The following is a 27,986-nucleotide window of genomic DNA, read 5'->3' as shown; positions in this document are numbered from 1 at the left end:
TCATAGTCTTTCAACTTTATTTTCTGCAATAAAAAAGTATAGGCATAGGTGTTTTTAATAGTCTTCTTGATGATACCCTTTAGAATAATCTATCAAATGGCTTCTTTCATGTTTCCTGATTATCAGCATTCATCAATGTTACTGTCAGCCTTCACTAAGTGGTTGAAAATTTCAGAGCAGAATAAGCAACTTCTGTGAACCTTTCCCCAATCCCTGAGAATCATAATTATTACAGAAATATTTTATCCTTTCATCAAATATCTCTGGAAAGTAGCCGTGTTCGCTCATTGTTAATAGGGCAAGGTGCAGTGTCATAGAGGGTTAATCCATGTAAATTGGCTTCCACCCGTAAAGAAATTTTCTGGAACAGAAAAGAAAATTATATATAGAAGTTTGCTCCTTAAAGAGAGATCACTCCTTCAATATGTTCTATACGCTACCTTGTGATTATGAATGTAAATCAATTCTAATGGTAGTGAGACAGCTGTTTTACTGTCAAAGGTATCCTCTTTGTACCAATTAAAATCTGGAAAAACCAAGCTTCTCTATTCATAAAGTTCCTTGTTTTTCTTTGGTTTCTACTAAGAATCAGTAAAACTAAATGTTGAGAATGACCTATGTAAAAGTACACAGAATCGATAACAAATTCTATGTAAGAATTTCTAAAATTTATTTTATAGCCCCATTTTCAAGGCTAAATCTTGCTAGCAATACACTACTTCTTTAAACACAGAAACAATTTACCTGAAAAGTTACATCACTTGTTTATGATACCAAATCATAAACAGTTAATTTTCAAAAAGGCTGGAGAGTTGCCCATGGAAAGTTCTCTTAGTCCACCTTCCTGGACTAAGAGAAGGAAGTCTGACTGAATAAATCTAATACTGTGCCTTCTTACCTGAAAATCACGAATGTAAGTCAGGAAAAAACCAAAGAAGGAAAATGACATAGACCATTCTGCTGCGGTAGTGATCATGTGAAGCACATAACCCTGAGTGACGGGAAAAAAAGAATAGTTTTGTGAAATTTCATTTAAACGATCTATATATTATGTTTCAAATAAAAAACACACAATTCTTATAAAATAATGGAGCTTCTGAAAATCAACCCTTGACTTACCAGGCATATAATATCTCTAGAATTAAAGAGCCAGCATTAGGAAGTCCTCCTAAATGACACTCTATTTGTTTCACTGGGAGCGAATAAAATTTCCACTTAAATAGCTAAGATAGAACAGGATCATTTTTACTCTACAATCGAGAAATTACTATTGCCTTACCCAAAGCCATAAGATTCATAATATGCGACTAAGAAAAGTTTAACAAGCTCAGAATAAACTTAGTAAGTGCTGTGTTTACAATATTAAATAATATATGGGTTACAACTGGGAAAATCTAGTAAATTATTTCATTCATTCATTTTCACAAACATGCCCAATTTGGGGCTAATTCTTAAATAAAGCACCACCAAGTGGTTTGTGAAAACAGATGAACTCATTTTATTCTTTAGTATATGTTCCTCTTCCTCTATTCTCAGAGTCCAAGATGCTATATCTACATTCAGATATCCACTATATTGAAACCTAAATGCAGAGTCCATAATCAATTTCCAGATAACAAAAAGTGGGAGAAGATGTCTTTTCAATTCAGAAAACAAGTATTCAAAACGTAAATGATCTCAGTTGGCTATATTATATACTATACCCACATTTAGGGGAGTCAATTTCTCAGAAAACTCTTTTGCCATCACAATGCTCTTCATATTTTGACAGTATCTACAGATCACAGGTGACAGGAGAATATGGAAGGTTCTATATAAACCCTACCATATCATGAAAATAATTTTAATACAGAACTGATTATTCTACCAGAAGACTTTCATTGTTACTGATGAAATGAAAAACACATCAAGTTCAACCAAAATAACCATCTTTAATATAAAACTAAGTTTTATAGACTGTAAGTTCTTACTTTGTCCTCGGGGTTCCAATGGAGTTTCTGTTCTAAATCAGTCCCAAAATTGCCACTGTGCAAAATTGATGAGCAAGTCAGCACTATAAAAACATAAGTCAAGGAAGAATCTCAGAGAAAATCTCAGAGAACAAAAATCACTTTACAGTCTAAAAGGATTACTCACACATTTATTGCTAAGGTCTAAACCCATTTTCTTAAAGACTTAATGTTACACAGCAGTGGTACTGTAAAACTAAAAATGTGCTGCGCAGAGGGTCACAACAAAATGGTTCTCACAGTCAAACCCCACCTCTTTGTTCAGAAAATTAGCAGTTCTATCATAATCTTTAACTAGATAATGGTTCTCAGAGAGGGCATTTACTCATCCCTCATTTCTCTGAAGTGAGTATGATCAGGCTCAATATTTTTGTTCCTAGCTCAATTACTGAGGCACTACGTACAATCTGAATTTCATATTTCAAATTCTTTAGTTTAGGATTGTGAACCTAAGAATCTCTCCTACAAAAAAAAAAAAAAAAAAAAAAAAAAAAAGGCTTCTTACACTGCACCAATAGTGTTTACTTAAATCTTGTCATTCAATTCCTTTCCAAGTGTAGCCACATTGTACAGTGAAGGATACTGCTAAATGCACTTACTCCACACCAGACAACCAACAACAGTCTGATCCAGAAGACTCGTTTGCCATGGATTTTGGGCTGCATTTGGTAGGAAAGTATGGTCTGAACAAACATATATAATGAGCCCATACCAAAGGTAAGCACAGCTCCACTTACATGTGCAGCAAAAAGGGTTGTTTTCTGAGAGATAGAGAGAAGAAATACGTCAATAAAAGAAACTCAAAACACATTGGCAACACAACATTTAAAAGCACAACCCCAAGATTTCAATATGACATTCACTGAGTAGAGAAGTTTGGCCAATTCTACAAACAAATTACTTTCTGAAGTAATTTTCTCTCATAATACTCAGCAGAAAACTGAGGATTTTAGTAATACCAAACTATTTCATACACCTCCACTGAATATATAATAGGAATTATTCATTTATTTTTTTCTTCATTTAATATATTTACTTGGTGCCTATTAGGTGCTAGGCACTGTTCTAAATCTTCAGATCCATTAGAGAACAAAACAGGCAAAAATCCAGCTCTGAGTTTAGTAAAGGTACATAAACAATAAATATAAACTTCAGAAATAAGGAAATTCCAGTGTGTCTGATGGTGAAAAGGGTCATAGGAAAAGCATAGTGCAATAAGAAAAGATTAGGATGGACTGCAGTGCTGGGAATAGGGAATTTCCATTTAAATTCAATTTAACTGTAAATAAAATTTAAAGACTCAAGGAATTAAAACGTTCTCCCTTGGCTCTAGCTTGATTGGTTATGTATAGTTACGCTGCCATAAGCCAAGGAACACTAAGGATTACTGGTGATCACCAGAAGCCAGGAACAGATTCTCCCTCTGAGCCTCTAATAAGAGAATCAACCCTACCAACACCCTGATTTCAGACTTCTGGCCTCCTGAACTTTGACAGAATAAATTTCTATTCAGTCACCCAGTTGGATATTGTATTATGGCAGCACTAGAAAATTAATACAGATTTCTGCTTACTAAACTTTTACTACTCTCCTTTGATAAATTTCATATGAAGAAAAAAATTCCTCTAAGTAGGTAGTGAAGACACTTACCATGTAGTTATTTTACTGAACAACATATACAAATTTGTTTTAAAAGAAATTCAATTTTTATTTTTTAAGTTAGATTTTTCAAATACCATCTTATAGCAATTATTAGGCATTTCTTTAAATGCAGGCAACCATAGCAATAAGAGAATTTTTTCCAATCCTCCATAGTCCCTTTAACCTCTCTCAATAAGTTACTAAATAATTAATGAAAGCATGTTTGTCCTAAGTACTAAGCTAGGTGCTGGAGATACAATGGTGAACGTTTCTAAACCATTATGCTTATAATTAATAAAGAAATACATCAACTAAAAAATAAAAATAATAAATTTACAACCATGGATATAAAGGGCGTTATGGCCTACCAAACAGAGGAAACAGTATGTGAGAGGAAATTAAATAAGTCTGTCCTATTTAAGGAGCACAAAAAGGCTAGTGATATATACAATGGAGACATTAAGAAGGGGGACAATGCAAAATTAGGCTTGAAAGGTAGACATCAGCCAGATTATACAAGATCTTTGAGTTAGGCAGTTTGGTGGTTTAGCAAATTATTTTTTTCTCTCTTGATTGTATCTCTTTTCACATAATTTTTAAACCTGTAGAACTTTAAGCAAGGACACAGGAAAGCAAAATGAGATGTATATACGTTTCCAAAAGATCACTTTTACTGCAATATGAAGAAATGATTCAAGGAATGTAAGAGTGAATGCACAGGAACCATTGAGGAGGTTATGGCAGTAGTTCAGATGAGAGATGATGAAATCTAAACTAGTTGAGAAGAAGACAGTAAGGAGGGAAGTAAAGACAGAAATGGAAAGAAGTGAATGTCTTCAAAAAATATTCAAGAAGTAAAACCAGTAAGTCCCGACTCCATTTAAAACACAGTGCTGGCCGGGCACGGTGGCTCAAGCCTGTAATCCCAGCACTTTGGGAGGCCGAGGTGGGTGGATCATGAGGTCAGGAGATCAAGACCATCCTGGCTAACATGGTGAAACCCCGTCTCTACTAAAAATACAAAAAATTAGCCGGGCGTGGTGGCAGGCGCCTGTAATCCCAGCTACTCGGGAGGCTGAGGAAGGAGAATGGCGTGAACCCAGGAGGCGGAGCTTGCAGTGAGCCGAGATTGCGCCACTGCACTCCAGCCTGGGGGACAGAGAAAGACTCCGTCTCAAAGAAAAAAAAAACCACAGTGCTAGCCTCTCTTCCAAGCCAATACCTGCAAGGGTCTACCATTTATAGACCTGGTTTTGTAAAATTTTTCCCATATAAATCACCTAGAGTTTGTCTCCATAAAAGAAAAGGGGGAAGTGGAGGAGGAAGCAGTGCACTAACCACTTTAATTAAGTAGTAAACGTTTACTTTGGAAAGGAAGGAGATCCTCATTAGTATAGCGGTGAGTAAAAAAAAAAAAGAAAGGAAAGAGAGTTGTTTGATATTTGGGTAATGCTACAAGGCCTGGTTATAAACAGGGCCCAGCAATAAAGCCGTCAGTGAAAGATAAAGAGGGCGTCTAAAGTTGCATAAAGAGATGTTAACAAAAGAGAAAAAGTAATTTAATTCAAAATAAATTACACAGCCATAGGTACTCTTGCGGTGAAGGTAAATTAGAATAAAAGCTAAAAGCAAAACAATGAAGAAAGTATATAGGCTACCTTAAGTAATTGAGATAAAGGTGGAAAGGCAGCTTGTGTGGGTGCTATCAAGAACTGCTATTGGAATTTGCTGGGCTGTGTAAACAAATATTGGAGATTCATCTTTACCATAAAAGTGATGAGAAACATTGTTAAATTGACCAAGAGACAGAGAATCACCATCCTCACATTGAAATTCTCCAAAACATTTTTTAATAATGAGCTACAGAAACTGATTAGGGAAGGCAGAACTCTATTTGTGGCACAGACAGCTAGCTAGTTGTCCACCCAAATTGTTGTTATCCTTTCATAGTATAAAGTGGCTTCTGGGAACTAATGTCCTGCAAAACTACATTTTCTCCAGGGTCCATTTTTTCTGACCTATGCACACCCGCTGCACCCCCATATCTAGCAAACATGAATGTCAGTGGAATTACATGAGTTACTGTCAGGTGACAAAAATTATCTCCTTCACCAAACCCAGCTCAGGTTCCTCTGAACTCTCTTGTCAACTAGGTCCTGACTTCTGGATTGCCATGTTCATCTCTGCATTATCCAATTTTAGCAAGAATCTTGTTCAGTTTAGCCGTAATCATCCATTCTCAGTATCTGATCACCATAAATATATCACCTCTACCATCCCTCAAGTGATGTCTAATCACCCTGGCCTGCCTTCACCAAGAATCCTATTAGGTCAGTGCTATGGTTTTGACATTTGACCCCTCCAAATCTCAAGTTGCAATTTGATCCCCAGTGTTGGAAATGGGGCCTAATGGCAGGTGTCTGGGTCACAGGGGTGGATCCCTCATGAATAGATTGATGTGGGGGGTTGGCGGTGGTGAATGAGTTCTCACTCTATTCATTCCTGTGAGAGCTGGTTGTTAAAAAGAGACTGGCACCACCACCCCCTTGCTTCCTCCCTTGCCATGTGAGCTCTGCACACACCAGCTCCTGCTTTGCTTTCCATCATGTGTAAGCTTCTTGAAGTCCTCATCATAACCCAATGCTGGCATCATGCTTCTTGTACAACTTGCAGAACCATGAGCCAAATAAACTCCTTTTCTTATAAATTACCCTGCCTGAAGTATTATTTTATAGCAACACAAAACAAACCAAGGCAGTTTAACCAGAATCCCTTCTTAACCCTTACGTTTCCAGCTTAGTAATTTTCCATCCACTGACCACTGCACCCTGCTCCACAGCTATGAATTCCCACTTTTACTTGTATTCAGAGTTGAGCCCAATGTTCTTTCCTACTGCTCTCTCTGTGGAGAATTGAAAAATATTTGATAAAAGTTGACCACTACTTTAACATTAAGTATTTGACATTATTTTTTCCTGAGAAAAAGCTAGAAGACCTACAGTTCTTCCTTTCATTTCCTCATATACAAGGCAGGACACCTAGGAATGCAGGCAATCAATGAAAACATCCAAACAAGTAGATAAAATAGGTAAATGATTATAAATTGTTAGGCATATTAGAAACAAAACTTTTAAAATCTGTAATTGTGTCACTTCTAATTTATATCAATTTTGTTTCGGTAGTGAGTTGAAGTAATCTCCAACTAAGTAGTAATGAAGACTCTAATAATTGTCCTGTGGATCCTAAAAAAAGTTAAAATAATTTGTATTAGTTCAGACTTTTAAATATGAATTTTTCTAGTTGTGCAAGTAGCTATTTCTAATAGGGTCAGATAATTTAAAGGAAGTGATTTCTATTTTGTTAAGGTAAGGAAATAACAACAGCATGTAACTGAATGCTTCAGGTTTCCCTTTTAATATGTACATTTATGTACTTAAGGAAAATACCTATGCTGGGCTAAAACACAAACCTGGAAGTTTGCCACAATAGAAAGTCCTAAACAACTCAGTACTCCAAGTACAAGGCCAGCCTTGTTTAATTTGATGATAACGTTCTCTTCAGGGCTCAGAGCATGAACTTGCTTATAACGAACATAAATGGTAGCAATGCCTGGGAAAAGATAATCCAAAAAACAACAAAGTAATAAATAACCAAGAAATAAAGTTGCCAATGAAGAGTTCACAAAGGTCACTGCTATCCAGAATCACAGATTTTCCTTTTAAAATTAATCAGAGAATAAATAGAAATAAAAAGAAAAAAAACCAAAAAAACAAAATAGCTGTAGTTTTGTTTTTGCTTTTAAAAGACGGGGTCTCTCTATGTTGCACAGGCTGAACTCCAACTCCTGACCTCAAGTGATCCATTGGCCTCAGCCTCCCAGAGAACTGGGACTGTAGGCACATACCTGTGTGCCTGGCTCATGCTGTGGATGTTGGAGAACCTTAAGGTTGTATTATGGAACTACTGATGCCTCCGGTGACTAAGCAAATCATTTGCCTTCCATAGGTCTCATATTTACAAACAGTTATATAAAACACAAAATATTTTTATGATTAGCATCAGAATCAGAACTAACTAGTTATAGAATATAGATAAAATGGGCGTAGGCAAAAAACCCAAAAGCTTATTTGTGTCACTCTCATATCATTTTATTTCAAATTACAACTAGGCTCAATAAGACACAGTAGACAATTACACAGGGGGAAAAGCCCACCTTACCATATTTATCGGTCAAGAACTAACTAAATCAAATTTTCCACAGCAGAAATATTGCCAGACAATTCAACAGTGTAGAAAGCATTAGAGATATGCTTGTAAAGACATGTTTCTGAAGAGTTTGGTCATGAAATGAACTTCTTTAAGCTGAATTATCTTCCTGATTTCTATTTTTGACCCAAGCAAATAATAAATATACAGAAGAATGCAAATATTTAAACCAATCACACTTGATGGAAAAATATTATGTGAGTAAACCATTAATAAAAATTTGGTTCAAAATAAACAGGGATATGAAATACTTCAGTAGCAACTCTATCCCTTTAGCATTAGAATGTTGCTCAAAAATCAAAACATGCTTCCATCTTTATTCTCAAACATCTAAACTGTTTATCCCAAAGGAATTTAGTTAGGATTAGTTGTGGTCAGCTGCATCCACAACTCTTTGTTCCTTACTGGTTGCTTAAGAAGTCCACTACAGTCCTCAAGGAATATTTGGTTATACTAAACAACTTCCATTTGAATGAATAGCAGAATAATCCTACACATATTTTTTAAAGGTTTATTCCCGTAAGTCAGCATTTCTAGAAAAGTGTTTTTCTTTCAAAAGGGGCATAATTATGATCAATTATTTAGTGATAACATACTCTCAAGTATAACTAGAAAGTAAAACAAGTAACACTCCAGTGTTGAAAGAATAAAATACTGTAGCAATTTGGCTATTAAGTATCATTGTTAAAATCACTTTCATTACTTACATAAAACTGCCGCAATATTTAGCATTGCCCCAAATAAGCATTTTTCTGGAGCTACTGTACCAGTGTCACTGAAAGAAAAAAAGGAAGGTATGTGCATTTCTCACACTAGATAAACACATATATTTCTTCTAAGGGATAAGAATACCAGGAATTACTTCAAACCTCTTATCTTTTATAAGTCCATGAGTTCAACTCATATCATTTTATACAGAGAACATGACAATTTGAGTTCACAAATATCTGCCTACTTCACCTTTTACTCACATCATTTTAAGATTATTTCTCTTCCACATAGTAGAAATCAATATATACTGATTTTTAAAAAGCTGTCCTTGGTATGTTAAGACTATGTTATTGACCTACCAGCATTCAGGCAGATGGATTTATCTGTCCCACCAGAATATTCCCTAAACACCACAGGCTTTTCACAACTCTGCCTTTTTGCACCTTTTGTTGACTATGCCTGTATTCAATTAACACCTATTCACCTACTGATCAATTTTTAAAAGTACTATCAAGCACTTACCATGTGCCAGACACCATTTCAGAAACGGAAACACAGTGATTAAGTAAAACAGACAAAGCCCCTGCCCTTGCAGAGCTTACATTCAAGATAGTTTTGAGTCTCCTCCTCTCTATAACCTTGGATAACTCCTCTAGCAGATAGTGACTCACACAGCATGCTTTCTGAACTTCCATAAACTCACTTACCACACAGCATTGCAATGTATCCACTTGCATGCCTGTCTTTCAGGGCAGTATGCAACGCATCGGGGCAGATTAAAACCCCACCACTTACTTACTGCAGGACCTTAGGTTCATCCTTTTATCTCCCTAAAACTGTTCCCTTCATTTGCAAAATGGAGCTATTCATTCCCTCCCAGCTCATCATATCACTATAAGGATGAAATGTAATGGTAATGCATGTTAAGTATCTAGCATAGTAGCAGGCTAATGGGAGATATCCATTAAATATTAGTTCTTTCCCCTTCTTAAAACTACTACAAAGATTAAAAAGACAATGTCTTTGGCCTTGAATTGACACACTACAGGAAAGAGATAATCAGGGTCTCAACTAAGACAATGCAATGGGGATAAAAAAGAAATAGAAAGTTATAGCTGGTAAGAATCCATAACATTTAGTAAACATTTAGATTAGGGGTGTTAGGAAATGGAAAGTATTAAACATGAATTGTAAGGATTGCTCCTTCTAACTTTCCAATTCCATGAGTCTTTCTCTTAAAAAAAAAAAAAATTTGCAGTGTAAATAGAGAAACAAAAAATGATGTATTTGTAAAGAGAAACAATTATAAAATAATAAAATTTATCTTTTACATATAAAAGATTTTGGTACTCTTTGACCATCTTCAGGAGGGGGGAATAAAGGGTTTTTTGTTCGTTCTACTTTTCAAATTTTCCACAATGTATATGTATTATTCTTAGAAAAATCCATAATTTTCATAGCTATACTTCAAATGATACATGTAAGTTAACAAAGGCATGCATTTCCAAGATGGTTGGCTAAGAGTGTTCCTTCCTTTGGCTCAGGACAGAATGACATACGCTGGCCTACAAATGAAAACAGCCATGCCCATCACCTCTTTATCATAGCACTTCATCTCAGTGGTCACAGCATCACCAAAAAATATCTGACCATCTAACATCAAAATATATGTTATCATTATTCTGTATGTTAAATACTGGCAAAGTTTAAATGTTTTTAGATTACAAATATACATAGATGTTGTCATATTTCTTCTCTTACCCCAGTGGCTAGTCACTCCCTTGGGCATCCACTACTTGAACCAACTAAGAGAACACCTGAAGCACACATAGCAAAATTGCCTTTGAAGTGAAATTTACATTTGGTTATGTCCACTGAGGCTGTTAACAGCTAAAGCTTTTTTTTCTTTCCTTTTTTTTTTTGAGACAGAGTCTCGCTCTGTTGCCCGGGCTAACAGCTAAACCTTTTGGATAGGATCTAGGAAATGAAAAGAATTTTGCAGACTTGCTAGTTTAACTTAATCATGTTGCAGATGAAGGAAATGAGCCTACAAGAAATAAAAATAAGTACTAGAGTTTAAATCTGTATGTCAGAATGTTGGAGAAAGACCTCAGGGTAATACTAAGTTCATTAGCAGAAAAATTAAAAAGCAGAAGGGGCACAACAGAAAAGGAAGTGTCTAGGGTGCTTTTTAAAGAAAATCACATGCAGTACCATCAAGGAAGTGAAACTCAGAAAAAGAACTAAGTTGCCTCTTATATTACAGTAGTCCCTTGGTATCTGTGGGGGACTGGTTCCAGGACCTCCATCAGATAATAAAACCTGGGGATGCTCAAGTCTCTTACATAAAATGGTGTAGTATTTGCATATAACCTATGCACATCTTCCAATATGCTTTAAATCATCTCTAGATTACTTATAATATCTAATACACATCACTTCATTCCTGTGGATTCAACGAAGTACTTGGCACTTGGCAAACTCCAGTTTTGGAACTTGATGGAATTTCTTTCCCCAGAATATTTTCAATCTGTGGTTGATTGGATGTATAGAAGTGGAACCCATGAATATGGGGGGCTGGCTGTATTAAAAGTTCTTCAAAACGAAAGCAGACAAGTTCTCAGATGGAGAAAAAAAATACCGTGAGAGACTCTCATGAATCTTAAATATGTACCTTCTGGAGTTACTAAAGAATGGTGTGGCTCCTTAGGCTACATATTCCACTAGCAGAGTGGTAATTATTTATCAAATTATTTCTCTAATTGGAACCTTAAATTATAAAATTGGAACCTTAAATTATAAAACATTTTTGGGCTTTGTAAATCTTCCCAAACTGCATCCAATTTGTTGATATCTTTTGTGCCACGCCATACCACTGCGGAAACAACATGTGGACAGTAATGCCCAGATCTTTTCTTGACATTTTTAAAAGATAAATTTAACCTTCCAATTTATCATTCTTTAAAAGATTACTATTTTCTGTGTTGGAAAGGTTATTTTCCTGAAGGTAAACAAATGAATAAATGAAACAACCACAACAGCAACAAAACAAAAAATATTACTCAACAATAGCAACAAAATTTGGCATCTCTGTGAAGAGACAGATGTTTCAAAAGCATCATATAGAGGCTGAATACTTTCAGGGGTGGACCTAACTATATTCCAGGTGAAATCATCTAGATTAAAACACTAGTAGTTGCTTAATTATATTTAATAACAACAATGTTTTAATAATTATGTTTTCTTCATCTCCCTGCCCTATGTAATTTATTTAACTTTTATAGAGAAGTTTAAGCCTCAATAGCTCAGAAACTATTCATATAATTATGATTTCCTCATATCCTTTTTGTGAATGCATAAATTGATGCAACACTTCTAAAGGTATGTTTGGAAATGTCAAATGAAAAATGTAGATGCCCTATTACCTATCTAGCAATCTCACTTCTAGAAATCTACCTCATATCAACATCAGTATGTAAAGTTATATGTAATGAAACCTTCATTATAGCACTGTTTGTAACAGCCAAAAAAAGGCAAGGAAGAATAAGTAAGCAATTTCTGTATCAACATCTCATCACTTTTTATAAACGAAACAAAATTAAAAACCCAAAAAAGTGAGAAAGAACGAGAAAAAAAAGAGAGTTTTGTACATACATGATAACAAGATAAAACAAACCAAACTCTGGAAGGAAATCTACCAAACTATGAATTGTCTCTAGTGTATAGAAACTGGAAGGTGTCAGGAAGGGATTTTTGCTTTTCATTTTTATAATCACTCTAGTATTGTTTAAAATTTGTTGTAATAATTACTTATTGCTATTGCAATTTTTAAAAACGAGGGTTATTATAGCTTCTTGGCTTTTTGGCTAAGATTAAGTGTAAAAAAAGAGGATTATGAACATAGTATATGCAACAGACTACCCATTCTTCATTCGTTGTGAGATTTCAAAAATGTTACCGATGAATTTTGATACTTAATACGTCAAAAATATCTAGGCAGCATAAAGAGTAAGAGCCTAGCCTCCAGAGTTAAACTGTCCAGGTTTAATTCTTGGTTCCAACACTAACTGAGTTATTTGCCCATGAGCAAATAACTTGACCTCCCTGGACCTCATTTCCTTCTCTCTCAAATGAGGATCATAGTTTCTATCTTATCCAGTTGTTGTAAGGATTCAACTATTTAGGACATGAAGAATGCTTAGAAAATTACTTTCTACGAGGCCGGGCACAGTGGCTCATGCCTGTAATTCCAGCACTTTGGGAGGCCAAGGTGGGCAGATCACAAGGTCAGAAGTTCAAGACTAGCCTGACCAACATGGTGAAACCCCATCTCTACTAAAAATACAAAATCATGACTCAGGAGGCTGAGGCAGGAGAACTTGAACTGGGAGGGGAATTACTGAGCGACTGTCCACTGCACTCACCTGGCGTGGGCGCAGTGGCTCACACCTGTTAATTCCAGCACTTTGGGAGGCTGAGGTGGGCAGATCACGAAGTCAGGAGTTCAAGACCAGACTGACCAACATGGTGAAACCTCATCTCTACTAAAAATGCAAAAGAAAAAAAAAAAAATCAGCTGGGCGTAGTGGTGCATGCCTGTAATCCCAGCTACTCGGCAGACTGAGGCAGAAGAATCGCTTGAACTCGGGAGGTGGAGGTTGCAGTGAGCTGAGATCGTGCCACTGCACTCCAGCCTGGGTGACAGAGCTAGACTCCATCTCCAAAAAAAAAAAGAAAATTACTTCATACGCAGTAAGTATATCAAGACATGTTTGTCATTTCCATTATCTTTTCATATTACTATTATTGTTTGTAGCATTTTTTTTTAATTTTAAGGGGCGAATAATTCCAATTCTATATTCTGAAACAACTTAAAATACTTACTTAGAAAACAAGGCACTAAAGAGTCACAGTTCAAGAACCAGTGCACAAACTGAATCTTATTGGGCTGTCTCTACATTTCTCTATCACAAAGAAAAAGCCAAATTCAAGTTCCTTTTTATATTCCCTTTATTGTTGTAATGCCAATGTAAAATCTGATTTTTAAAAGGTTGACATTAAATGTTGGCTTCAATGTTAAAATAAGAATGAGACATAAAGAGTCTCCTATACAAAGAATACATTTCACTTACCTGATATAAGGTAAAGCCGGGTCTATATGGTGGAGTGTTACTGCAGTAATGTATGAAAATATGAAAGCAGCAGATGTCCAAATTACAAGGGCTGAAGGAAGGAAACTGAGGCCTTGCTGAAACCACCACATTTCAAACAGGTTTTCTGAAATAGAAAAAACATATTAGAAAAGATAATTCACAAGTTTCCTCATCCTACTTTAGCCATCCATGCCCACAGCCTTGTACTTACCTCCCCACTGTTTCACCTCTGAAATCATCCCTCATGCCATACCCCAATACTCGCTCTCCTTCCCTTTCTTAGCGCAACCAAGATTCATCCACTTGACAGAGCTAGAAACTTGCTTTCTTGTCCCAGCTTCCCATGGAAAGTACCAAGTACTGTTTATACTACCTCCTAAATTTATTTCAAATCTACCCTTTTTCTCCATCTTCACTGTCACTACTTTACCCAAACCACCATCATCTCTTAGTGGATTATTATAACTTCCTAAGGGGTACCTGTGGTATTGTGAAATACATATGTATTTGGTCTTCATCCCATTTCCTGGCAAAAAGCTCTTAAAACGCTTGGAATCTCCAGGGTAATAGGGGTGTCTTCTATATGCTAATAAGGCTTGCAGTCCATATAGTTTTAGGATGGGAGCTGGTCACAGGAAAGACCAAGGCATAATTAGAGGGTTGGACATTCAGTCCTCCATCCCCAATTCCAGGAAGGCAGAGAGAGAGGATGAAAGTTAAGTTGATCATGCCTGTGTAATGAGGCATCGATAAAAACCCAAATGGACTGAGTTCAGAGAGCTTCTAGATAGCCAAACATGCGGAGGTTCCTGAAGGATGACATACCCAGAGAGGGCGCAGAAGCTCCGTGCCCCTTTCCATATCCCTTGCCTTATGCATCAGGTAAATATAAGCATTTCCCTGAGTTCTGTGAGCCACTCTAGCAAATTAATCAAACACAAGGAGGGGGTAGTGAGAACCTTAGTTTATAGCCAGTCAGTTAGAAACATGGTAACCTGGGCTTGTGATTGGTGTCAGAAGTTGGGAGGTAGTCTAGTGGGACTGAGCCCTCAACCAGTGCGATCTGATGCTATCTCTAGGTAGATACCATCAGAAATGAATTAGGGGACATCCAATTGGTGTTGGCTGGTGGAGAGAAATCGCCATACTTCTTGATGATCAGAGAAGTATTGTGTTGATTATTGAGTGAGAGAACAGGAAAAACACTTTGGTTGGTTTTTCTTCCTCTTTTTTTTTTTTTTTTTTTTTTTGAGACAAGGCCTCACTCTGTTGCCCAGGCTGGAGTGCAGTGGTGCAATCACAGCTAACAGCAGCTTTGACCTTCCTGGCTCAAGTGATCCTCCCAACTCAGCCTCCCAAGTAGCTGGGACCACAAGTAACGCACCACCATGCCCAGCTAACTTTATTATTTGTAGAGATGAGGTCTCATTATGTTGCCCAGGCTGGTATCAAACTCCTGGGCTCAAGAAATCCTCCCACTTCAGCCTCCCAAACTGCTGGAATTACAGGTATGAGCCACCCAGCCCAGCCTAGTTTTTCTATTATTACTCAATCCTCCTCCAGTCTTGACCAAACCAATCTAGACTCCACTCTAAAACCAAAGTAATCCTTCTAATTTCAAAATACCAATCTGATCCCCTTATTCTCCTACAATGGTTTCCCCTATACCCTTAGTCTTTGCTCCTTAACATGGTCCATTAGGTCTTTGCATCGTCTTGTCTTTACTTACCTTTTTTTTTTTTTTTTGAGACAGTATGTCACTGTGACACCCAGGCTGGACTGCAGTGGCACAATCGGACGGCTCGCTGCAACCTCAGCCTGCCAGGTTCAAGTACCAAGCCTCAGCCTCCTGAGTAGCTGGGATTACAGGCATCTGCCACCACGTCCGGCTAATCTTTGTATTTTTAGTAGAGACGGGATTTCACCATGTTGGCCAGGCTGGTCTCGAATTCCTGACCTCAAGTGATCCACCTGCCTTGGCCTCCCAAAGTGCTGGGATTATAGGTGTGAGCCACTATGCCCGGTCTGTCTTTACTTATCTTTCTATATTCACCTCTGGCCATGCTTGGTTCTCAATTCTTTGCTCTAGCTATCATTATCTCATCATTACAAAAGCAAACACCTAGCATTTACTATGCCTTAGCAGTGTTTACTAAACACCTTAAATACATGAAATAATGTACTTTCCTCAACAGAATTGCAGAGGTTAAGACAATTGCCCAAGGTCATAGAGCTGGATGTGGTGGAGATAGGATTCAAACTCAAGCAATTTGATTCTAGTGCCCAATCAACTATGCCACACTGCCAGAGCATATTTCTTTCAGATCTTCAAATGTGTCATGCTCTCTAGCACACCTCCAGACCTTCATGGTGACTAGAACACTACCTACCCAGTTAACTTTTATATGTTTTTCAAGGCTCAATCTTTCCAGCTTCAGCTGAGTGTCCCTGCTTTGTTTTTAACAGCACCCTTTACTTCCCCAACCAGGGCACTCATTACATTTAACTTGCTTGTTTGGTTTTCTCTTCCTCACTAAACTTTAAGTTCTGTGAGAACAGGAAACAACTGTTCCGTTCACTATTATATTTCCAGCTCCTACATTGGGGCGGCAGGAGCGGGGGCGGAGACAGAGGGCCTAAATACACCCATACCCCACATCACCACTTTCTTCCTTGAATTCCAGATTAAGGATGTTGTTAAGTAATAATGAGTCAATAATGTGAATTAAGAAACATTGGTACAAATTCATACTTTTAATTTTTTAAATTTAATTTTTTAAAATATAGCTATACTTTTAAATTAGAATACTCCTGTGCATGTGAGAATAATTTCATGTTTGAAGGAGTATCTTCTCATATTTTTTTGATGACCTAAAGAAATTTAGTGTTTTCCATGAACTTTGTGAATACTTACAGCTTCCTCATCTGAGACTGACTCTCCAAAGAATGAAATCTCACCCATTTTTGATTGGTATCTGTCATTTACTCTGGCCATCTGATTTGTTGCTAAATATATACATTTGCATTTCATAATCTTCTCTTTTCTCTTATTTTTTCCTTGTCAGTCCTCAACATCCCATCAATATCTTTTTTCTTCATCTATTCAGTTAATCATGACAAGTCCTTGCCAAAATCCTATTGGTGCTTTCCCCAGCATAGGTTTCCAGGACAAGAGCTCTTAATTTACATAATTTTGAATCATTTCTAAGATCTTTCATTTTTTCATTTTTCATCTCTTTAAATGTTAATTTGTTTCTGATCATTCCCATAAGTCCTTAGGAGTCTATGTCAGTTTAGCTGTCCCTTGCACGTATGTTTTACAGTTTTTGACTCTGAGCCTATATTGGACAATCTTAAAATCTGGGAGTATTCTAAAAGGCTTAACTAAGGGTGAGTCATTACAAAGAGGATCCTTATTTGTTTTTTCCAGACAGTATGGCACATTACCAACCCGGGCCAACTTTATGTTAATTTCTTGGCTTCTGGTTTTTTAGACCCTGTTGATATGTAAATTTGAACCTTGAATGAGTGATGGCAGACCCTCCAGTTTCAAGTTTTCAGGTGGTACCTTTATTCCCCCACCTGGAGCTGTGATGAAAATGAACAAATTTCTTTGTGATCTCCCTTTGCCAGGAGGGAGGTATTTTTCTGGCCCACCTATGACTGAGTGTGTAGACTTTTGTGGGTCCTGGCTGAATTTGGGGGAAGATGCTTCTCCAATACCATGAGTTGTACAATTTCAAGTGGAAATACTTAAACTTTATTCTATGAAAACATCACCCCCTGAAACATAGGTACCATTTACACCAACTACCATGGAATGGCACCCATTGGAGCATGTGCCTGGGCAGGGATATGAATTCTATCTCTCTGCTTTGGGTAGAGAGCAGCCTGTCACCTGTCCCTGATTGTGCTCTACTTCTGCTATCAGCCAAATGCCCCCAAAGGAAACATACTGCTAGTATACTACTCTAGTTTCAGCCTTTTTTTTTTTTTTTAACTTTTTAGCCCTAGAGATTTCCCTATCTTTCATAGAAGACCTGTCATGAATGAGCTAATGTAATTTATTCAGCATTTAGGTGTATTGGTAAAAGGGATTTTCAAATATTTTGTCCACCTCATTACTAGTAGCAAAACCTCCTCCCCCTTTGTTTTACATGTCTAAATCCTTCCTTTTCTTCAAAAGCTCAAATGCTATCTTCCACAGATAACTTTACCTAAGCCCTTTGTATGTAGAAATAAGCACCCCTTTCTCTGAGAACACTTGATTTTCACATCTTTTAGAGCTCATTATCTTCTACAGTATGAAAATTGAGGACGGTGTCTTTAGGGAATAAGATCCTTCCACTTCTCTACCTAAGCATAGCAGAGGACCTTACCCATAGTAATCACTCAATTATTTGTTGAATGAACAGCCAAAGCAAAAATCCTTTTATTTCCCAAAACTATTCATGATTTTTCCATTTCAGTAAACAACATTACCATTTTTTTCAGGTTATGAGGATTCTAAGACTTCAGAGGAATCTTAGGTTCTCTCTTATAAAGTCCTCACATGCTGTCACAAAGTGATGGCAATTCTATTTCTACAAGTCATTTAAACCATTCTTCTTCCCAGTTCACACTGTAACCATGTGATTCTGACTTTCAATTCTCTTGGCCTATCTGCTTTTTCCTTCCCCTTCACCCATTCCACCTGCATTACCTAATTAACATTCCTAAAGTATTCCTCTGCTCAAAACTTTTTTTTAAATAAAATTGTGTGAACTTCAGCAAGCTTCATAACTTCTCTGAACCAGTTTCTCCTTTGAAAAATGGAATAATGTGAGGCTGGGTGCGGTGGCTCAGGCCTATAATCCAGCACTTTGGGAGGCCGAGGCAGGTGGATCACGAGGTCAGGAGTTCTGAGACCAGCCTGGCCAGCATGGTGAAACCCCATCTCTACTAAAAATACAAAAATTAGCCAGGCATGGTGGCATGCGCCTGTAATCCCAGCTACTCAGGAGGCTGAAGTAGGAGAATGGAGGCTGAGGTAGGAGAATCGCTTGACCCTGGAAAGCAGAGGTTGCAATGAGCTGAGATTCTGCCACTGCACTCCAGCCTGGGCAACAGAGCGAGACTCCATCTCAAAACAAAAAACAGGGGGGTGGAGCCAAGATGGCCGAATAGGAACAGCTCCGGTCTCCAGCTCCCAGCCCCAGCGACACAGAAGACGGGTGATTTCTGCATTTCTGCTTGAGGTACACGTTTCATCTCACTAGGGAGTGCCTAACAGTGGGTGCAGGACAGTCGGTGAAGCGCACTGTGCGCGAGCCGAAGCAGGGCGAGGCATTGCCTCACTCGGGAAGCGCAAGGGGTCAGGGAGTTCCCTTTCCTAGTCAAAGAAAGGGGAAACAGACAGCACCTGGAATATCGGGTCAGTCCCATCCTAATACTGCGCTTTTCCAACGGGCCTGGAAAACGGCACACTAGGAGATTGTGTCCCGCACCTGGCTCGGAGGGTCCTGTGCCCATGGAGTCTCGCTGATTGCTAGCACAGCAGTCTGAGATCAAGCTGCAAGGCAGCAGCGAGGCTGGGGGAGGGGCGCCCGCCATTGCCCAGGCTTGCTTAGGTAAACAAAGCAGCCAGGAAGCTCGAACTGGGTGGAGCCCACCACAGCTCAAGGAGGCCTGCCTGCCTCTGTAGGCTCCACCTCTGGGGGCAGGGCACGGACAAACAAAAACTCAGCAAGAACCTCCACAGACTTAAAGGTCCCTGTCTGACTGACAGCTTTGAAGAGAGTAGTGGTTCTCCCAGCACGCAGCTGGAGATCTGAGAACGGACAGACTGCCTCCTAAAGTGGGTCCCTCACCCCTGAGCAGCCTAACTGGGAGGCACCCCCCCAGTAGGGACAGACTGACACCTCATTCAACCGGGTACTCCTCTGAGACAAAACTTTCAGACGACCTATCAGACAGCTGAATTTGTGGTCTCACGAAAATCCGCTGTTCTGCAGCCACCGCTGCTGACACCCAGCCAAACAGGGTCTGGAGTGGACCTCTAGTAAACTCCAACAGACCTGCAGCTGAGGGTCCTGTCTGGTAGAAGGAAAACTAACAGACAGAAAGGACATCCACACCAAAAACCCATCTGTACATCACCATCATCAAAGAGAAAAAGTAGATAAAACCACAAAGATGGGGAAAAAACAGAGCAGAAAAACTGGAAACTCTAAAAAACAGAGCACCTCTCCTCCTCCAAAGGAACGCAGTTCCTCACCAGCAACGGAACAAAGCTGGATGGAGGATGACTTTGATGAGTTGAGAGAAGAAGGCTTCAGACGATCAAACTACTCTGAGCTACGAGAGGAAATTCAAAACAATAGCAAAGAAGTTAAAAACTTTGAAAAAATATTAGAAGAATGGATAACTAGAATAACCAATGGAGAGAAGGGCTTAAAGGAGCTGATGGAGCTGAAAGCCAAGTTTCGAGAACTACGCGAAGATTGCAGAAGCCTCAGTAGCAGATGCAATCAACTGGAAGAAAGGGTATCGCTGATGGAAGATGAAATGAATGAAATGAAGAGAGAAGGGAAGTTTAGAGAAAAAAGAATAAAAAGAAATGAACAAAGCCTCCAAGAAATTTGGGACTATGTGAAAAGACCAAACCTACGTCTGATTGGTGTACCTGAAAATGATGGGGAAAATGGAACCAAGTTGGAAAACACTCTGCAAGATATTATCCAGGAGAACTTCCCCAATCTAGCAAGGCAGGCCAACATTCAGATTCAGGAAATACAGAGAACGCCACAAAGATACTCCTCGAGAAGAGCAACTCCAAGACACATAATTGTCAGATTCACCAAAGTTGAAATGAAGGAAAAAATGTTAAGGGCAGCCAGAGAGAAAGGTCGGGTTACCCACAAAGGGAAGCCCATCAGACTAACAGCTGATCTCTCAGCAGAAACTCTACAAGCCAGAAGAGAGTGGGGGCCGATATTCAACATTCTTAAAGAAAAGAATTTTCAACCCAGAATTTGCTATCCCGCCAAACTAAGCTTCATAAGTGAAGGAGAAATAAAATACTTTACAGACAAGCAAACGCTGAGTGATTTTGTCACCACCAGGCCTGCCCTAAAAGAGCTCCTGAAGGAAGCACTAAACATGGAAAGGAACAACCGGTACCAGCCACTGCAAAAACATGCCAAATTGTAAAGACCATCGAGGCTAGGAAGAAACAATAGCAACTAACGAGCAAAATAACCAACTAACATCATAATGACAGGATCAGATTCACACATAACAATATTAACGTTAAATGTAAATGGGCTAAATGCTCCAATCAAAAGACACAGACTGGCAAACTGGATAAGGAGTCAAGACCCATCAGTGTGCTGTATTCAGGAAACCCATCTCACGTGCAGAGACACACATAGACTCAAAATAAAGGGATGGAGGAAGATCTATCAAGCAACTGGAAAACAAAAAAAGGCAGGGGTTGCAATCCTAGTCTCTGATAAAATAGACTTTAAACCAACAGAGATCAAAAGAGACAAAGAAGGCCATCACATAATGGTAAAGGGATCAATTCAACAAGAAGAGCTAACTAACCTAAATATATATGCACCCAACACAGGAGCACCCAGATTCATAAAGCAAGTCCTCAGTGACCTACAAAGGGACTTAAACTCCCACACAATAATAATGGGAGATTTTAACACCCCACTGTCAGCATTAGACAGATCAACGAGACAGAAAGTTAGCAAGGATATCCAGGAATTGAACTCAGCTCTACATAAAGTGGACCTAATAGACATCTACAGAACTCTCCACCCCAAGTCAACAGAATATACATTTTTTTCAGCACCACACCACACCTATTCCAAAATTGACCACATAGTTGGAAGTAAAGCTCTCCTCAGCAAATGTAAAAGAACAGAAATTATAACAAACTGTCTCTCAGACCACAGTGCAATCAAACTAGAACTCAGGATTAAGAAACTCACTCAAAACCGCTCAACTACATGGAAACTGAACAACCTGCTCCTGAATGACTATTGGGTACATAATGAAATGAAGGCTGAAATAAAGATGTTCTTTGAAACCAACGAGAACAAAGACACAACATACCAGAATCTCTGGGACACATTCAAAGCAGTGTGTAGAGGGAAATTTATAGCACTAAATGCCCACAAGAGAAAGCAGGAAAGATCCAAAATTGACACCCTAACATCACAATTAAAAGAACTAGAAAAGCAAGAGCAAACACATTCAAAAGCTAGCAGAAGGCTAGAAATAACTAAAATCAGAGCAGAACTGAAGGAAATAGAGACACAAAAAACCCTTCAAAAAATTAATGAATCCAGGAGCTGGTTTTTTGAAAAGATCAACAAAATTGATGGACCGCTAGCAAGACTAATAAAGAAGAAAAGAGAGAAGAATCAAATAGATGCAATAAAAAACGAAAAAGGGGATATCACCACCGATCCCACAGAAATACAATCTACCATCAGAGAATACTACAAACACCTCTATGCAAATAAACTAGAAAATCTAGAAGAAATGGATAAATTCCTCGACAAATACACCCTCCCAAGACTAAACCAGGAAGAAGTTGAATCTCTGAATAGACCAATAACAGGTTCTGAAATTGTGGCAATAATCAATAGCTTACCAACCAAAAAGAGTCCAGGACCTGACGGATTCACAGCTGAATTCTACCAGAGGTACAAGGAGGAACTGGTACCATTCCTTCTGAAACTATTCCAATCGATAGAAAAAGAGGGAATCCTCCCTAACACATTTTATGAAGCCAGCATCGTCCTGATACCAAAACCTGGCAGAGACATAACCAAAAAAGAGAATTTCAGACCAATATCCTTGATGAACATTGATGCAAAAATCCTCAATAAAATACTGGCAAACCGAATCCAGCAGCACATCAAAAAGCTTATCCACCATGATCAAGTGGGCTTCATCCCTGGGATGCAAGGCTGGTTCAACACACGCAAATCAATAAATGTAATCCAGCATATAAACAGAACCAAAGACAAAAACCACATGATTATCTCAATAGATGCAGAAAAGGCCTTTGACAAAATTCAACAACCCTTCATGCTAAAAACTCTCAATAAATTAGGTATTGATGGGACGTATCTCAAAATAATAAGAGCTATCTATGACAAACCCACAGCCAATATCATACTGAATGGGCAAAAACTGGAAGCATTCCCTCTGAAAACTGGCACAAGACAGGGATGCCCTCTCTCACCACTCCTCTTCAACATAGTGCTGGAAGTTCTGGCCAGAGCAATCAGGCAGGAGAAGGAAATAAACGGTATTCAACTAGGAAAAGAGGAAGTCAAATTGTCCCTGTTTGCAGATGACATGATTGTATATCTAGAAAACCCCATTGTCTCAGCCCAAAATCTCCTTAAGCTGATTAGCAACTTCAGCAAAGTCTCAGGATACAAAATTAATGTACAAAAATCACAAGCATTCTTGTACACCAATAACAGACAAACAGAGAGCCAAATCATGAGTGAACTCCCATTCACAATTGCTTCAAAGAGAATAAAATACCTAGGAATCCAACTTACAAGGGATGTGAAGGACCTCTTCAAGGAGAACTACAAACCACTGCTCAATGAAATAAAAGAGGATACAAACAAATGGAAGAACATTCCATGCTCATGGGTTGGAAGAATCAATATCGTGAAAATGGCCATACTGCCCAAGGTCATTTATAGATTCAATGCCATCCCCATCAAGCTACCAATGACTTTCTTCACAGAATTGGAAAAAACTACTTTGAAGTTCATATGGAACCAAAAAAGAGCCCGCATCGCCAAGTCAATCCTAAGCCAAAAGAACAAAGCTGGAGGCATCACGCTACCTGACTTTAAACTATACTACAAGGCTACAGTAACCAAAACAGCATGGTACTGGTACCACAACAGAGACATAGATCAATGGAACAGAACAGAGCCCTCAGAAATGACGCCGCATAGCTACAACTATCTGATCTTTGACAAACCTGACAAAAACAAGAAATGGGGAAAGGATTCCCTATTTAATAAATGGTGCTGGGAAAACTGGCTAGCCATATGTAGAAAGCTGAAACTGGATCCCTTCCTTACACCTTATACAAAAATTAATTCAAGATGGATTAAAGACTTATATGTTAGACCTAAAACCATTAAAATCCTACAAGAAAACCTAGGCAATACCATTCAGGACATAGGCGTGGGCAAGGACTTCATGTCTAAAACACCAAAAGCAATGGCAACAAAAGCCAAAATCGACAAATGGGATCTCATTAAACTAAAGAGCTTCTGCACAGCAAAAGAAACTATCATCAGAGTGAACAGGCAACCTACAGAATGGGAGAAAATTTTTGCAACCTACTCATCTGACAAAGGGCTAATATCCAGAATCTACAATGAACTCAAACAAATTTACAAGAAAAAAACAAACAACCCCATCAAAAAGTGGGCAGAGGACATGAACAGACACTTCTCAAAAGAAGACATTTATGCAGCCAAAAAACACATGAAGAAATGCTCATCATCACTGGCCATCAGAGAAATGCAAATCAAAACCACAGTGAGATACCATCTCACACCAGTTAGAATGGCCATCATTAAAAAATCAGGAAACAACAGGTGCTGGAGAGGATGTGGAGAAATAGGAACACTTTTACACTGTTGGTGGGACTGTAAACTAGTTCAACCATTGTGGAAGTCAGTGTGGCGATTCCTCAGGGATCTCGAACTAGAAATACCATTTGACCCAGCCATCCCATTACTGGGTATATACCCAAAGGACTATAAATCATGCTGCTATAAAGACACATGCACACGTATGTTTATTGCAGCACTATTCACAATAGCAAAGAGCTGGAACCAACCCAAATGTCCAACAACGATAGATTGGATTAAGAAAATGTGGCACATATACACCATGGAATACTATGCAGCCATAAAAAATGATGAGTTCGTGTCCTTTGTAGGGACATGGATGAAACTGGAAAACATCATTCTCAGTAAACTATCGCAAGGACAAAAAACCAAACACCGCATGTTCTCACTCATAGGTGGGAATTGAACAATGAGAACTCATGGACACAGGAAGGGGAACATCACACTCCGGGGACTGTTGTGGGGTGGGGGGAGGGGGGAGGGACAGCATTAGGAGATATACCTAATGCTAAATGACGAGTTAATGGGTGCAGCAAACCAACATGGCACATGGATACATATGTAACAAACCTGCACATTGTGCACATGTACCCTAAAACCCTAAAGTATAATAAAAACAAAACAAAAGAAAACAAAAAACAAAAAACAAAAAAAAAACGAAAAAAACAAAAACAAAGAAAAATGGAATAATGTTATCAGCACATATTGTACCATCTGATATAGCAACCACTGCTACATGTAACTATTTAAATTAAAATCTCAATAGATTAAAATGAAATAAAATTTTTAATTCCTCAGTCACACTAGCCACATTTCAAATGCTCAAAAGCCACATGTCACCATCCTGGCCAACACAGTGAAACCCCATTTCTACTAAAAATACAAAAAATTAGCCGGGGGTGGTGGCAGGCGCCTGTAGTCTCAGCTACTTGGGAGGCTGAGGCAGAAGAATCACTTGAACCTGGGAGGTGGAGGTTGCAGTGAGCTAAGATCGTGCCACTGCACTCCAGTAAAAATTTAGAACATTTCCATGATTGGCCGGGCGTGGTGGCTCACACCTGTAATCCCAGCACTTTGGGAGGCCAAGGCAGGTGGATCACAAAGTCAGGAGATCGAAACCATCCTGGCTAACGTTATATTATAGACAACAAGAACCTAACATTGGTGGTGATAATAATGGTAATTTTTAGTTTACTTTAATAGTATAAAATAATACCAAGGATTAAATATGTATTTTCAGAGATGATCAGTATGTACTTGTTCCTCTTATAATGTGAAAAATGAATTACCTGTTTTACAAGTTCACAAAATGTTAGTCTTCAGATCTGCTCATACCTGCACCTTTTGTAAATCCTAAAATCCACACAAAGAAAATAAGAAGTTTTTCTCTCAATCCACACAATTTTAAACATGTACAGTTTTAAGTCAACACGCCAATATTGTTCATGGGCAGAATACTAGGCTACAGCATTGTTAACAGGTTATTTTTCTTTGACGAGTTGACACTTTAGTTTTTTACAATGATGTTGTACTATCTGGAATTAAATAATGTTTTAATTCCAGGATAAAAATTTCCATATACATTCTCACATCCAACACCTTCACTATCTTAAAGAGGAAAAAAGAAATATCATTGAGTCTTCTCCTATAGAGACAATATGAGGGAAAAAATAATAGATTATTAAGCAAAATAAAGCAATTGCAAGTCCATGTGATCTAAAGAACACAGCTATGAGATGAGATATCTCTAAACACAAGTCCTACCTTTACTACTACCCAACTCTATGATTTCAGGCAATTTACTTAGCTTCTGAGTTACAGTACTCAAAGAGTTGTTCCTTGGAGTGGAGTAGAATAAGCATACAATATAATAATGATAGCTGATTTATTAATTTTGTAGTCATAAGGCCACAGGTATGGAGTACAACTTCTATGTATGAATTTTTTCTATGTATGAATTATCTTAGATTCGTATCTCCTTAGGCTTTGAGAGTCCTAGTTGTTTAAACTGACAATTTATAGAAGCAGGGCTTGAAATGGTTTACCAGTTTGAGAATGACAAAACTGAGGAATTTAAATGCATGGACTAGGTGAGGAAGACTAATTGTCAATGTGTTTTTGCGTTTGAAACCTGAAAGCATTGCTGAGTAATTGCCAAACAAAATTAGAATTTTAATGATTCATAATTCAAAAAACCTTTCATAATAATTGAGAGTATGCAGGAATAAATTTCACAGGGCAGTAAGCATGTTTATAAAAATGTTCTTGCAGGCCGGGCGCGGTGGCTCACGCCTGTAATCCCAGCACTTTGGGAGGCCCAGGCGGGCGGATCACGAGGTCAGGAGATTGAGACTATCCTGGCCAACATGGTGACACCCTGTCTCTGCTAAAAATACAAAAATTAGCTGGGCGTGGTGGCGGGCGCCTGTAATCCCAGCTACTCAGGAGACTGAGGCATGAGAATCGCTTGAACCCGGGAGGCGGAGGTTGCAGAGAGCCAAGGTCGTGCCACTGCACCCCAGCCTGGCAACAGAGCGAGACTCCATTAAAAAAAAAGAAAAGAAAAGAAAAGAAAAAGTCTTGCATCTCTAACCTAACCTATCTTCTCTGCTTTCTTTGAAGTTCTATGAATCGAAACTGTGATTACAATTTTTTAACAAATATTTAAATACCTGTGGTAATAAAATGAATTCCTCACGCTGTCTTCGCCAAGTGGTGAATGCTAAGAAATAAGAAAGTAAATTCTGGAAGTTCCAAGTGAACGATCAGAAAGCCCTAAGCTGCTTTTAGAGATGCACAGAATCATCAGGCTCAAATCAAAATATAATTTAAAAATACTTACTTTTCTAAACTCTAACTTGGCCTCCTGACAAACATAATATTCTCCTAATGGTTAAATCCTAGAGTCTAGAAAATTAAGTTTTTTTATAAGCTGCATCAAATGTTACATTAAGAGAAATGAGGACAATCCGATAATGCAATGCAAAATACAGAGTTGCATTTGGTTATGATTTATAAATTAAAATTTGGGAGAACTGGAAAGATTATTTCTACAGTGTTTCTGTGTTTTGCAGATGTATCCTACTATAAAGCACAGTCGTGAAGATACCCAGGACCAGCAACTTCCTTTCCGTGTGGGACCCACCCGCTGCGATAGAATTGAGTGCAGAAGACTGAGCTTCGTGTAAACACAAGGTCACCAGGGATCATAATTTCAAACTCTCCCCTCCCCCTCGCTCCCTCCAGCCACCAAGGTATCTGAACCCAGAACTCACAACAGGAACGTGTACTCAACCGTAGCTTTTGTGGGAAAGGGTGAAGATTCTTGGTAACTGCTTCAACAAACTAGAGGAATTAATTAGACCGCTGATTTTCTCCAGAGGCGCGAAGCACTAGGCCGTTTGAGGATCTCCGCTCCGCTTTGCCTGGGACCAGGAAAAGACGCGAGAGACGGAACTCGGCATCAGGCACTGCTTGGGGCAGGAGGAGAGTAGGGGAAACCAAGGAAGAGGACAGAAAGGTAGGGCACG

General features: G+C 38.5%; 2 protein-coding genes across 9 annotated transcripts in view; one reads left to right on the top strand and one right to left on the bottom strand.

Annotated features, from left to right (window-relative positions):
• Positions 1-27,870, bottom strand: DRAM2 (DNA damage regulated autophagy modulator 2). Of its 7 annotated transcripts, none has more exons than XM_032155039.2 (10): positions 27,752-27,839; positions 27,129-27,178; positions 25,746-25,809; positions 13,760-13,904; positions 8,624-8,691; positions 7,120-7,259; positions 2,593-2,770; positions 1,971-2,053; positions 899-991; positions 1-361 (listed from the first exon to the last, which is right to left on the bottom strand). In XM_032155039.2, exons 4-10 carry the CDS (start codon positions 13,888-13,890, stop codon positions 254-256), a joined length of 801 nt encoding a protein of 266 aa, XP_032010930.1. In that variant the 5' UTR covers positions 13,891-13,904; positions 25,746-25,809; positions 27,129-27,178; positions 27,752-27,839; the 3' UTR covers positions 1-253. The 7 variants fall into 7 exon arrangements, with proteins under 7 accessions (XP_032010930.1, XP_032010928.1, XP_032010927.1 ...); XM_032155037.2 differs by having other exon boundaries at positions 27,732-27,820; XM_032155036.2 differs by lacking the exon at positions 27,129-27,178 and having other exon boundaries at positions 27,732-27,870.
• Positions 27,726-27,986, top strand: part of CEPT1 (choline/ethanolamine phosphotransferase 1) — a 46,393-nt gene continuing 46,132 nt past the window's right edge. Inside the window, exon 1 of one of the 2 annotated variants that reach the window (XM_058439472.1) lies at positions 27,726-27,976. The gene's annotated coding sequence lies outside the window, so the exon portion shown is untranslated. The remainder of the gene's footprint in view (positions 27,977-27,986) is intronic. The other variant, XM_058439473.1, reaches the window with a different exon arrangement.

The sequence above is a fragment of the Hylobates moloch genome, unplaced genomic scaffold (genome assembly GCF_009828535.3).
Source record: "Hylobates moloch isolate HMO894 unplaced genomic scaffold, HMol_V3 SCAFFOLD_5, whole genome shotgun sequence".
Classification (NCBI taxonomy): Eukaryota; Metazoa; Chordata; class Mammalia; order Primates; family Hylobatidae; genus Hylobates; species Hylobates moloch.
Note: the sequence above shows the minus strand (reverse complement) of the source record. Positions and strands in the feature narration are given on the sequence as shown.